This window comes from Vombatus ursinus, unplaced genomic scaffold (assembly GCF_900497805.2).
Source record: "Vombatus ursinus unplaced genomic scaffold, bare-nosed wombat genome assembly UNPS02014825.1, whole genome shotgun sequence".
Lineage (NCBI taxonomy): Eukaryota > Metazoa > Chordata > Mammalia > Diprotodontia > Vombatidae > Vombatus > Vombatus ursinus.
This window is the reverse complement of record NW_020954603.1, coordinates 7,027,025-7,040,802: the sequence shown is the minus strand read 5'-3', so window position 1 is coordinate 7,040,802 and position 13,778 is coordinate 7,027,025. Positions and strand designations below refer to the sequence as shown.

The window sequence follows — 13,778 nt, the reverse complement described above, 5'->3', positions numbered from 1 at the left end:
GCCTGGCAGCGAAACCACGGATTGGTGAGGAGGAGTGCCCATCGGAAGGCTTACCGTCGAGAGGGTGAGGTAAGCAGATGTGGGGGCTCTCCGGGATTGGGGCTGCGGGGGCGGCCTCAGTCTGTTCTCTCCGCTCGCTGCTGCGCCCGGGCTGACGGAGGTGGAGGGGAGGAGGGCAGAAAGCAAACGGGACCCAACGGGAACTCCCCGCCAACTCCAGCCCCTTGTACAGAGCGGGAAACTGAGGCTCAGACATTGGGCTAGGCCCAATCTCCTCAGACTGTGGGAGCCGAAAATCCAACTGCAAAAGTGTTTAATTAAGACCGAGAAGCAGCAACGTGAATAACTCAGTCGGACAACAAGCATTGATTAAACGCCTACTGTATACCAGGCTCTATGCTTAGCACTGGGGATGCAAAAAGAGGCAAAAGACAGTCCTTGCCCTCAAGGAGCTCACAGTCTAAGGGGGAGACAATATGCAGACAACTGTGTACAAATAAGCCTTGTATAGGATAAATTGGAAATAATCAATAGAGGGGAGACTAGAATCAAGAGGGATCAGGAAAGGCGTAGAAGTTGTGATTTTATCTTGGACTTGAAGCCAAGCGACAGAGATGAGGAGGGAGAGCATTCCAGGCAGGGTGCACAGCCTGCCACCGTGCCTGGAGGCAGGAAACGAAGTGCCATATAGCACCTCCCCATCTTTCCCGTCCGTACACCTTACAACACACACATATTCTGATCCAGTTTCTCTGGTTTTTGCTATTCCACATACAAAACACTCCCTCTGTCATCTGGGGATTTCCTCTGGCTCTCCTCCAAGACTGGAAGGCTTTCCCTCTTCATCTGTGCCTCCTGGCTTCTCTCAAGTTCCAGCAAAATCCCACCTTTTACAGGAATCCTTTCCCATTCTCCCTTAATACTAGTTCCTTCCCTCTGTTTCTTATTTGTCCTGGCTATAGCTCGTCTGTACATATATTTGCTTATTGTCTCCCCCGTTAGAGCATGTGCTCCTTGAGGGCAGGGACTGTCTTTGGCCTTTCTTTATAACCCCAGCACTTAGCACAGTGTCAGGCACACGGTAAGTGCTTAATCAGTGTTTATTAACTGACTGACTCCTGTGAGAAATAGCAAGAAAGTCAGCTTGCCTCAGCTCAAAGGGGGCTAAAAAGGGAGTAATGAATGATGAGCCCAGTTAGGTAGCTGGGAGTCGGGCCATGAAAGGCTTTAAACGTCAATAGAGGAGTTTGTATTTGATCCAGCTAGAGGCAATAGAGGTTTGCTGAGCAATGAGGTGACATGGGCCAGACCTGTGTTTTAGGAATATTAGTTTGGCAACTGAGTGGAGGAGGATGGATTTGAGAAATGTCTGGAGGCAGGGAGGCCAGGGAGGAGGCTGTTTTCAGAAGTCCAGGGGAGAGGTGATGTGGGAATCGAGCAGTAGGATCTTTCTCAGCCACATTTACCCTGAAATCCCACCTTTAACAGAAATCCTTTCCCAATCTCCCTTAATACTAGGACTTGGAGCCTGGCTCCAAGGAGCCAGGAAGCCTGAGAGACACACATGAGGCAGCATGTGCACCAGCACCACCTTGACCCCCATTTCCCCTCAGGCCCTGATGGACAGAGCCCAAGATGCTGACCCCAAGAGCCTTGGGAATAGAGTGCTTCCTGCCCACTGCCTGCAGCCATCCCCCTGTGGAGATGTAGCCTGGTAAATGCTCCTGCAGGGGCCTGAGGACCCAGAAAAACTCTTGTCACCAAAGTCCTTGGCCCTGTCAGATGGCTCAGTGTCAGAAACTACTATCATTTTATTGGTGGAAATGACACTAAGAAGAGGCCTAACCCTCTGCTTGGCTGTTACACCCTAAGGACCAGGGGACCTTTCCATCTGACGTGCAGCTGAACCCTTCCCTAGGGGTTGTCTCCCTCACTAGACTGGGAGCTCCTGGGGGTCAGGGACCATCTTTTCTATTTGTATCCCCAGCACTTAGCACACAGTAAGCGCTTAATAAATGCATCATTCACTCTTGGGGCCCCCTCCCCCGCCCCGGGGGGGCAGCTGATGGGTGATGTAGTGAAGCCCCTTGGCCCAGTCCCAGAAGCCTCCAGATTCTGCTGGGAGCTGGCTTTCAGGATATTCATGGCTCAGCAGCGCCAGGCCCTCCTGTTCAACCTCCTCTCTCCACTTGCCATCCCCCTCTCTGCTGGCCACCTGGGCTTCTCCAGGCTTTTCTAAACCTTTCACTTTCCAAGAGATTCCTGGCCAGACTCCTTGCCCATAGAGACCACTATCCTGGGCTAGACACGCAGTCTTCTAGAAAATTCAGTCCAGAGAATTTCTTCCAGTGAGCACTGTTCTCTGGCCTCCAAGCATCATGGGAAATGAAGCCCTAGGAAATTTCGTCCTCGGCTCTGCCACCGTACAGAGAATATCAGGAGCATATCCTATTGACCTTCCCAATACAATGACGTGTGGAGAGAGCATTGGATTTGGAGTCAGGTAAATGGAAGGAAGGTCACAGACATGATGTACCTCTATTTGAGCGAAGCCTTTGATAAAGTATCTCAGACTTGTGGAAAAGATGAGAGATAGTCCTGCTCTATTCTGCCTTCATCAGGCCTCCTCTGCAACCCTGTGTTCAGTTCTGGGCTGCACAGCTTTGGAAGGGTCTTGGTAAACTGGAGTGTCCAGAGGAGGACAGCCGTGATAACGAAGGGTTTGGGGCCCTGTGTCATATGGGCATCAGCTGAAGGAGCTGGACAAGTTAAGCCTGGAGAAGAGATTCTAATAGCTGTATTCAGGTATCTGAAGGGCTGTGTCGCGTGGAACAGAGATGAGCGTCCTTCTCTTTGGCCTCAGGGTCAGATCCAAGAGGAGGAGGGGAGAAGTTGTAAAAGTTCTATTCTGATTTCATAAGAATCCCTGCAATTGTGTGGTGAGGGGATACTAAAGGGACTTAAGGATTGGGGTTAAGGGAAGATTCTAGGGAAGGATGCCAGATTTGGGGAGTGGGGGGGATCTCTCAAGGAACTTGCATCTTCTCCCGGTGCCCAAGGCAGAACTTGGCACATGGTAGGCCCTTAATAAATGTTTGTTGCAATAACAGTTCCTTTCCGTTGTGACAGAGTAAATATTCATGATAATGCTCAGAGCCCCCACCCACTGAAGCTCCCTTTCTTAGGTCAGTCAGGATTTGCCGCATGACTGCTCATCATAATAAACACAAAAACAGTTTAGATCAAAGTGTCATGGTAAATGCTCCCAACACCTGTAGCCTAGGAGAAATCATGCTATCTCCTCACAACCGCTGCCCCCAGAGAGAAGACCATGAGTCCAACTTTCTCCTGGCCCTTCCGTGGTCAGTCTAGGGAAGTTGTACATGTTGGCATGATGAACTGCCCCAAAGATGACAAGAAGGGTGCTACTTTCTGATGCCTCTGTCATCTCACAGATGAGGGGTCAGGAACTGGCTGCTGCTGTTTTCACCCGCCCAAGGCCTAGGGGCAAAGCTCCCACGTCCAAGTCTGCATCTCAAAGGTAGAGGTAAAGCAGGAATGCCTCCAACCCTGTCGGACACGAAGCCCTGCTCTCAGACAGAATCCCCCCAACCACCAGCCGCAGCAGCTGACACCACCTCCCCTCCGTCACGTCCACATTTTTCCAGCAATCTTTCTGAAAACCTCTACCTCTGAAACATCCCCACGTTTAATGCTTCCTGAGATGAAGCAGACTCAGGTCCCAAAGTCTTCGGGGATCATGAAGCACTGGACCTCTGAAGAGACAGCTTACAGTTGAATCAGTTAGTTAATTAGCGAGCGTTCATTAAGGACTGATGGTGCCGGGCCCCGTGCTAAGTGCTGGAGATGCAAAGAAATCAATGAAGGAAAGTCAAGAATTTATTAAGGTCTTAGAGCGTGTCAAGCACTCTGTTAAGGGCTGGAGATACAAGAAGTGAATGAATGAAATAACATCGAATAAGTAGTCACCGTACTGAGCACTGAGATACAAATAGAGAAGTAAGACAAGGCCTGCTGTCAAGGAACGTCCGTTGTAATGGGGAGACAACATACAGGGAAGGTTTCAGCTTTATACAAGTCAGAGGAAAAGGTCCCATGGTCCTTAGGGTGCAGCAGCAGCGAAGTAGATGGTCATGCCTCTTATATAGCATCATGTGCACTGATAAAATCCTATCTGCTTCTGGTGTTGACAACGCCAAGGACTCTGGTGGTGGGACCTTTCTTTTGAGTCTTAGGTAGCTGTGGCCACAGCACACACAGAAGCGTTGGTCAGGCCATCACTTCACCAGGCTTGCTTCCTGGAATGCTGGCTGTAAGGGCTGGGTTGGCCAGTGGTCTGGGATGGGGGGATAAGGAGAATGGAAGAGTGCTGCTACTCCTAGGACTTTTGGGTTTAGCTGCCCACCCATGGAAAGTGGTCAGCAGTTGCTGATGGTGACAAGCAAGGTAGGTCCCTTCTCCATAGTGATTGCTCCCCTCATTTACGGCAGTGGGGCTCAGGCTAGAAGCAGGGTTAATGATTTGGGGGGCATTGCTATTCCCAAGAATTTTGGATTCAGGATCCTTGCTATCTCCATCAAGATTGACGGGTGGTGGCGGTTGGTTGAGGTAGTAATTTGGCTTTCTCATCATATGTTGCCTCCTCCCCCTGTTCTCAAGAAGCTCACATTCTAATGGATGGATGGAGGGATTGATGGGTGGAGGGATGAACAAAATGGAAAGGCAATGATTCCCACCCACCTTGCTATTATCATAGAATCTAAGAGGTCCATGAGACTGGATGCAGTGGAGAGGAGAGAGACTGGAAGCAAGGCGATCAATTAGGAGGCCAGTGCAGGTGAGGGATGATGAGATACTGAAGTATAGTGATTGCTGTGTGAATGGAGAGAAGAGGCCCCCTACTAGAGATTTGGAAGGGACATGTGGGGTGAGTTGAGTGTAACGTTGCCAAACTGGTTGGCTAGGAGGATAGCGTTGATCTAGATAGAAACAGGAAAATAAGGAAAAGGGAAGGATTCAGGTTTTACTTTTAGACATGTTGAGTTTGAGACATCTACAGAACATCCTGTTGGAAATATCCAATAGGCAGTAGGTGATGTGGGACATAAGCTGAGAAGAGAAGTGAGGGCTAGAGCAATAAATATGGGAGTCACTGCCTAGAGATAATTGAACTCATGGCAGCTGGTGAGATCACCCAGTGAGGGAGAAGAGAAGAAGGCCAGGACTGACCTTTGGGGGGTGGCTGCCTGCAGTTAGGAGATGTAGGGAGAATGGCCCAGCAAAGAAGACTAAGAAGGAGCCACCTGACAGGAAGGAGATTGACCAAGAGAGAAAGCAATCTCACACAAATATTTAGGGAAGGGACTTAGCCCTTGCAAGACGTTGGATCAATCCCTTCTCTTCTCAAGGCCTCAGTTTTCTCATCTTCTGGATTATGAGCTTGGGACTACAGAAACAAAATTAGGTCCTTCTTTCCCCAAGGTCAGGACTCTGCTAAGGTCAGAAGACCAAGAATACACCAGTTTTGACAGATTTTCATTTCATGTGCTTGACTTTTTCAAACCAACTTCTTTCCAGTGAACTGATGGCAGCCACTCCCGATGAGGCCTTTGCTCTGGTTTCCTTTCCTCCAAGTCCTTCCAATGGAGCCATTGAAGCAGGTTTTACTGCACACTCCATGTTGTGATCAGTTGTCTATAAATTAAATCCTGCTTTCAAGAAGCCATTTCCCATTACTGCTGATTTGTTTGTTTCTCATTTCCTCTGATCATTAGGGTCTCTGGTTGTGAGCACCAAATTGGAAATAATTTCTTTGACATTTCAAAAAAATGCTCTCGCCTTATTGAATGCCATTTGGCTGTGACGAAAGAGCGTTTGTGTTTACAGAGGAGCCGTTAGCTCCAGTCACAATGTCACTGACCACGCACGGTGCCGACTTTGTCCTTGGCGCCCAGCGATGACAATGCTGCCAACGGCAGGGTTATTGCCTTCTCTCAGTCGTAAAACACCTTCCAGGCCTTGCGCCAGTCATCCATGGTGTGCATTTGCAGCTCTCCCCACACCTCATGTGGGAACGTGGACTTTCCAACAAACCTATCTAGACAAGAGCCTCTGGATTTCTTCTTATGGTATTTGAGGATCACACAAAGTACGAGGAACCCAAAGTGAGGGATGCTGCTCCAGAAATGGGCAGTGACAACGTGTAAGGGATCGTTAGGGTCTACCTCACCTTAAAAAGTGGTAACTGTGGCAGTAGAAGCGCCATCGCTTCTTTGGAAAGTGGGAGACCAGCTGGGCGAAGATGAGTAGAGATGCCACAGTAGAGGAGGCGAGAGGCACCTCACCAATGGGTACTTGGGCACTTTGGGGACATCAATTAACAACGGTGGGTGCTTGCCTCCCTCAGGAGATGTATTCTCATGGAAGCTGTACCATGACTGCGGGCTACGAAGAAGGCCAGCAGAAGGGCCTGATTAACCAAAGGACCAGGTCACTTCCAGATGGAAGAACATTTGGGATGGGCCCAAGAAGGAAAAAGATTTCACAGAATGCCTCAGAGATGTCTGGTCCAACCAACATTTGAACATGAATCTCCATTAGAACGTGTCCAATAAGTGCTCTTTGTTGGACAGCCTCCAAGAAGGGGCACGCCCACTGCCTCACCCCTGCAATGGAGAGGGGTGGAGGCTGATATGCAAAGGTCCATTCCAGCCCAGAGAGTTGGCAGGTGGAGATCTGGGACTAGCAAGTGGGCCAGATTCCCAAGAGGATCTTAGCGCACATGAAGGAGAGTAGTGTCAGGTGAGGCACGACGGGTAGGTTGGAGCCAGATTAAAGAGGATATTGAATTAACTTTGTGTTTTCTTTGGGGGCAATGGGGAGTCACTGAAAGTTTTTTAATAGGGCTGTGGAAAACTGTTTTGGCAGCTTTGTAAAGAGGTTCTTTGGTGCTCTGGAAAAGGGGCTAGATTTGGCATCAGAGTCAACAAGCATTTATTAACTGTGTGCTAATTGCTGCAGGTGTGAAGTAATTTATTAAATGCTGCAGGTGCAAAGAAATTTATTATAAATGATAACAGCTAGCATTTATATAGCACTCTAAAGTTTGCGAAGCACATTATTTCTTTTTAACCTCACATCAACCCTGAGAGGTAGGTCCTATTATTAACCCCATTTTCCAGATAAGGAAATTGAGTCAGACAGAGGTTAACAGACTTTCCAAGGGCCACACAGCTAGTAACTGTCAGAGGCCTGATTTGAACTGTCTTTGGATTCTAGGTCCAGCACTATATGTACTGCATCACGTAATTATTCTAAATAAAGGCAAAAACAGTCCCTGACCTCAAGGAGCTCACATTCTAGCGGGAGAGACTTTGGGCAAACAATCATGTATATATACACTATAGATAGTGTAAGTGGGAGGTAATCTGTGAGGAAAGACACTAACAGTGGGAGGGACCAAGAGAGGCCCCCCGAAGAAGATGAGATTTGAACTAAGTCTTGAAGGGAACCAGAGAAGCTAAGACACAAAGATTATGAGGGAAGGCATTCTGGGCATAAGGGACTTCTAGTGCAAAGGCATGGAGTTAGGAGATGCATTGTCTTGTATGAGGAGCAGCAAGGACAGCAGTGTCCCTGGATAGTAGAGTGTGTGGAGGGCAGCATGGGGTAAGAAGACAAAAAAGTAAGAAAGAATCCCTGAAAACCGGAAGACCAAACAAATCGACTCAATGAGACAGCTAGAAATATTAGAACAAAACTAAATGATTGAAAAAATAGAACAAAACACTAAGATATGCTATCAAAAAACAACTAACCTCACCAACAGACCAAAGAGAGATGATTTAAGAATCCCTGGACTCCCTGAAAATCATGATTTTAAAAACCTGGACATTGTAGTTTAAGAAATTATAAATGTAAACTGCCTAGATCTGTTAGAACCAGACAATAGTGTAAAGATAGAACCCACCAATCCACCTTCCAAAAGGAAAAAGTCCCAGGAATGTCATAGCCAAAATCCAAAGCTCCTACACGAAGGGAAAAATACTGCAAGCATCCAAAAAGAAGCAGGTCCCGTATCAAGGGACCACAGTCAGAATCACACAAGACTTGGCAGCTGCTACTTTTTGAATGAGAGGAGATCTTGGAATACAGTCTTCCCAATGCAAAAGATATAGGCTTAGAACCAAGAACAGCTTACCCTACAAAGATGAGTATAATCTTACTGGAGGTAAAAATAGACTTTTGATGGAACAAAGGACTTTCAGGCCCTTGTGATGAAAAGACCAGAGCTGAGTAGGAACTTTGAAATAGAAACGTGAGTCAAAAGAAATCTAGAAAAGTGGTCCACCATCCCTGCAGAATAGCACAACAGAGTTTCCTGCAGCTGAAGCTTAAATTAAAAGAATGGTTCGTTCACCTGTGCAAGACCTAGAAAAAGGAAATAGAGGAAAAGAGCTGCTACACCTCCCAACAAGTCTGAGAACAGTAGGGTTATCACCTTCCCTGCTCCTATTCCAGTACTCAGTCATGTGGAACTTGGAACTTGGAAAAATTACCACCTCTCATAAATAGCTGTAATGAAACGGTATCAGCAAAGCTATGACTCAAAGAGGCCCCAGTATCTAAAATGAGGAGTTGGACTCCTCAGCCAGCTCTAAAGCTATAATCCTGTGGCACTGGAAGACGTGAGAAGATGTGAGGTCACACAGGGCCCAGGCCAGGGTGGAAGCTGTGGAAGTGGGAAGGAAAGGTCCGTTTCTACGTGCATCTGGGTTGGATTCCTGGTTTTGTGACTTATGACAACTTTCCACAAGCCCCTGCCCCTCGCTGAAGGGAACTTTCTTGCCTCCTCTATGAAATGAGGTTGATAACGTTGTCTCCACCATAGGGCACCTGGGTTTAGCAAGGAGACAAGTGGAAGCTTCCCAGTACTCCAGAAGTACACGTGGCTCTTGATGTCTGAAGGTCACCTTGAGGCCCTCAGCCAAGAGCCTGACCTTCCTCGGGCCCCAGGATCAGAGCGGAGGTCCCTGCCCGGCCAGGAATAGAGAGCAGGCCTGTCTCCCTGGTGTGAGTCAGCCATCCGTCTCCCTGATCCCCAGGTCACTGAGCTCTCCAGAAGTGTGCACATGGAAGCTGACGTGATTCAGAACCCTAGGCAGCCGGCGTCACCTGCCTCCTGACTCCCCATTCCCATTCCTGACCCCTCCCTTCTCCTGGCTCGCCTGGAAAATTCAGACTTCTCAGCCTTCACCCTCCCACTCAGTCAGCTAGCTTTTGTTAAGTGCCTACTATGTGCCAAGCCTGTGCTAAAGCCTGGAGTTAACAAAGAAAGGCAAAAAACAGGCCCTTGCAGGAGCTCACAGTCTAACGGGAAGAGACCACACACACACACACACACACACACACACTTATACACCAACAAGGTAGAGAAGGGATAAACTGGAGCTAATCGGCAGAGGGCCGGCACCAGCGCTGAGAAGGGCTGGGAAAGCGTGGCTGCTGCAGAAGAGGTTTTTGTTTGAGTCGCTTCAGGCCTGTCTGAGTCTTCATGACCCCATTTGGCGTCTTCTTGGTAAAGAGACTGGAGTGCTTTGCCATGTCCTTCTCCAGCTTATTTGACGGATGAGGAAACTGAGGCAGACAGGGTGAAGTGACTTGTCCAGGGTCACACCGCTAGGAAGTGTCTGAGGCTGGATTTGAACTCAGGGAGATGAGTCTTCTCGACTCCAAGCCCAGCGCTCTATGCACCGTGGCACCACCCAGCCGTCCCCAAAGAGGAGATTGTAGCGGAGACCTGAAGGAAGCCAAGGTGAGGCGGGAGGGCAGTCCAGGCAAGGGGACAGGGCAGAACCGAGAACCACGAGGGAGGCTGCAGAGTCCGACCAGGGCTGGATGTCAGGAGAAGCTTCCTAACAACCAGATGGATGTGCTGCAGATGAGGTTTGCAGAGCACTACCCGCCCAGCTCTCTCACTGACCCCTCCCCAGGAGCCCCAGCACTAGGACTCCTATCACAGACGCTCCCGCTCCACAGGCTCGTGGGGAGGAGTCAGCCAAACAACAGGTGTAAGCACTCAGCAAACCTTCGAGCCTTGTCTGAATGGGAGCTCTAGTCCCATTTCACAGATGGGGAACTGAGGCAAGAGACTGGGATCACTTGCTCAGCATCGCAGACAGCAGGTGCCTGAGAGTCATGCGAGAGCAGAGGGGGTCAGCAGCCAGGGAGGTGGTGGGCCTGGGCTGGCCCACCCCCAGCAGGGATGTTCCGGACAGTCTTCTTGCTCTGGCTTGGGTCTGCACGCGTGGCCTCCGGAGTCGTCCAAATCCGGGGTCTGCCTCTCCACTTCTGTCAGTTTCTTTCCTGAAGAAGGGGACAGGGGGCAGGCAGGGCCTTTCCAGCTGTGGGGGGTGGGGGATGCTGAGAATATTGTTCCACCAGCTCTCACTTGATGGGGCCCGGCCACACCTGCCTGAAAGCCACTTTTCAAGGTGACTGGGGGCTGCCCAGTCTTCTCTGCGCAGGCATGTGCCTCCAGGCACATCTGAGGGCTTTCTTGCCTGCATTCAGGGGGGCCCATTGTCCGCTACTCTCAGGCTTCTCCCCCCTTCACTCCAGAGTGTCCTCTGGGCAGGAGGAGGGCACAGAGTTGTGCCTGGAAAGGACAGGTGACCGTGCACCCACAATGCCTCCACACAGGGCAGATCACTGCTCCTGAATAAAATGCTGAGAGCAGGACCCCATCAATATCTCAAATACGCGGAAGGAAATGTTCATTTAGAATCAATTTTAGGGTGTTTCAGACGGTAAAGTCCTTTTAACTAGATCTCTGGTGAGGGTGCAGAGGCAGTTTATGGGGCTGTAAATTCAAGGCGGAGCGGTCTCAGTGCAGTGCGCGTCTTCCCTGCACACAAGCTGTTCCTTCCATACCAACCGGAGCCCCTGCGAGGAATGTTGCCCAAATATTCTGTAAATCACCGGCAGGCCCGCGGTAATGTGAAATATGACTTTGAGTCGTCTGTTCGACACAAGAGGAGCGCCCGCCTCACACCCATCACCACTAACATTGGTTATGGGTAATAACACTTTCCATCACAACTATTTTTGGAAAACGGGTTTATTTTAGACCTTCCCTCCCCCAAAGGATACACTGAAAACACTCTGCCAAGGACACAGCCTCCTACAAGCCACAGCCCATTAAACCAGCCAGGAAACAGAAACTTTTCCCCCAGCCCTGCTCCGAGATGCACTTCTTCAGAGGGAAAAAGAAAAAGAAAAGAGGGGATGGGGAAAGCCAGGAAACCGTGCAAGGCTGCGCGCAGGCGAGGCCCAGGGAAGCCCCTCTCCCACCCGCCCTGTGTGCACACCTGTCTGTAGGAGCCCGGTGCGGAGTGGCAGGGGCCCACAGCGTAAATGGGGCGGCCCTTCGGAGGCTGGATGCTGGGTGCCCAGGTGGTGCCTGGCCCAGGTCTGCCCAGCCGGCTCACAGGCTCACCTCCCTTTGGCCGCAGGTCGGCCGCAGGCTCCAGGCCCATGACCTCCATCAAGGAGCAAGCAGCCATCAGCCGGCTGATGAGCTTCCTCCAAGAGTGGGACGACGCCGGCAAGGTCGCCAGAAGCCGCGTCCTGGACAAGTTCATCAGATTCAACTGGGGCAAGACAGCCCCGGAGCTGGAGCAGGAGTTCTCCCAAGGGGCCAGCTTGTTCCTGGTGCGGCTGACCACGTGGCTACGGCTCACGTATCCTTTGCAGGCTGGCTCTGGTGCCTGAGAGGGGGTGTGGGGGAACCTGGACACCAGCCTTGTGCGCCACTGCCAGAGCCTGCCATGCAATCCAATTCAATTCAATAGACATTTATTTAGCGCCTACTGTGTACCAGGCATTGTGCTCTGAAGCATCCGTGATGGTGCTCTGCAGGAGGCCTTGAAAGGAAGTTGGGGGTGGGGATGCTGCAGCAGAGTGCCCCCCAATATTCTTCCTCAGTTGGAGGGAGCCTTTAGTAAGCACCCCCTCTGTGCCAGGCACTGTGCTAAGCTCCACTGGATCAGAGTACATGGAGGGGAGTCAGGTGGGAGAAGCCTGGAAAGGCAGGAGGGGCCAGGTCATGCAGGGCTTTGAAGGCCAAACAGAGAATTTTATATTTTTGTATTTGCTCCGGAAGATCCAGGGAGCCACTGGAGTTTACTGAGTAAAAGGGGGTGAGGAGGGTTTGTGGGGGGGATTACATGGTCTTGTTCAGTCATTCCAGTCATAGCCAACTCTCCGTGACCCCATTTGGGGTTTTTTTGCCAGAGATACTGGAGTGGTTTGCCATTTCCTTCTCCGGCTCATTTTACAGATGAGGAAACTGAGGCAAACAGGGTTAAGTGACTTGCCCAGGGTCACACAGCTGCTAAGTGTCTGCGTCTGGATTTGAACTCATGAAAAGGAGTCATCCTGACTTCAGGCTTGGCTTTCTGTGCGCTGTGGCGCCACCTCGCTGCCCCTAGACCTGTGCTTAAGTTTAAGAAGATTGCTTTTGACGGCTGAGTAGAAAATGGACTGGCATCCAAGGAGAATCCCAGCCCCCACCCCTGGTTGGATGTGTTACCTCGGCCACCTCTTGATGTTTCCTAAACCTGTAGCCCCTGGAACCTCATCTTATCGTGTGCTTCATTGTGTGCCCTGGACCAAGGCTCAGAAATCAGGATCAACCCTGTCTGGAGCAGACACAGGAGAGGCTCTCATCTCCCTGTCTCCTCCCTTCTTCCCTCTCCCCTAGGGCTCCCCTCCACCCCCTTTATAACCTGTTCTTCAACTTAAGTAATAAATGCCAACTTATGACCCTCAAAAAAAATGGATGGGCTTAGAAGCCAAGCAGCAGGATTGCTGATGAGAGGTGATAAGGAGCCTGCACCTGGTGGTGATGTTAGGGGCATGATGTGGAGAACGACCCAGAAAAGGAATCTGAGCAGCATGGGTCAGTCAGGTGGGGAGAGCAGAGGCAGGAGAAACCAGAACAGAGAGAGGGTCTGTCTGGAGGGGGTGATGGATAGTGCCGGGGGCTACAGGGAAGGCCTAGAAATGGGATAAGGGAGGAAAAAAGCCCCTCTCCTTCAGGACCTCCCCAAAGATTTTCAAGTTCTGGCAGGTCCGTTAGCTGGAAAAGCTTCAGCTCTGGGTGTCTGTGCTCCAAGGCCCAGCCCAGCCATGGACAAGAAAGCTTACCTCCAGAAGGTCCCCACCAGCTCTTACCCAATGAGTCCTGAATCTAGCTGGGCTTGGCCAGCAGGGAGTAAGTTTTGTTGGCCAATGCAGCCCATGAAGCCATCTCCTGTGGAGAGGAATTGGGGGGCTATCCCCTTTGATGGGAGAGGACCCACAGCATCTGAAGTACTGTGTGTCCCTGCAAGGTAGTGAGCTCCTCCTCCCTGGAGGTCTCCACACTTAACAGGCATGTTGGAGATATGATTATTCTTGTTCAGATGCCCCCAGAGGTCCCTTCCAACCGAGAGCTTCTGGGGCTCTGTGACTGGGAGGTGGGGGATGTCACAAACTCCTGGGAAGGGGGAGCCTGGGGCCCTGGGGCAGGGGTGCCCTCAGACTGATTAGTCATGTGACAAGCACCCCCTCTCCTGGCCTTAATTTTCTCCTCTTTAAATGGGGTGTGTAATAGAATAGCACTTTATGAACCTGCAGACACTGGACAAATGTGGGGGCCAGGTTAGTCAGGCCGGGGGGGAGGGGTCATGGCGGGGGGGGGGGGGGGGGGGGGG

The 13,778-nt window shown here is 50.6% G+C and overlaps 1 protein-coding gene across 2 annotated transcripts in view; it reads left to right on the top strand.

Annotated features, from left to right (window-relative positions):
• The first annotated feature begins 15 nt into the window (after positions 1–15).
• Positions 16–13,778, top strand: part of ARMH1 (armadillo-like helical domain containing 1) — a 49,895-nt gene continuing 36,132 nt past the window's right edge. For both annotated transcript variants that reach the window (XM_027837924.1, XM_027837923.1), the window contains exons 1-2: positions 16–69; positions 11,535–11,762. In XM_027837924.1, coding sequence (XP_027693725.1) covers positions 11,557–11,762 — 206 coding nt within the window. In that variant the 5' untranslated portion in view covers positions 16–69; positions 11,535–11,556. The remainder of the gene's footprint in view (positions 70–11,534; positions 11,763–13,778) is intronic.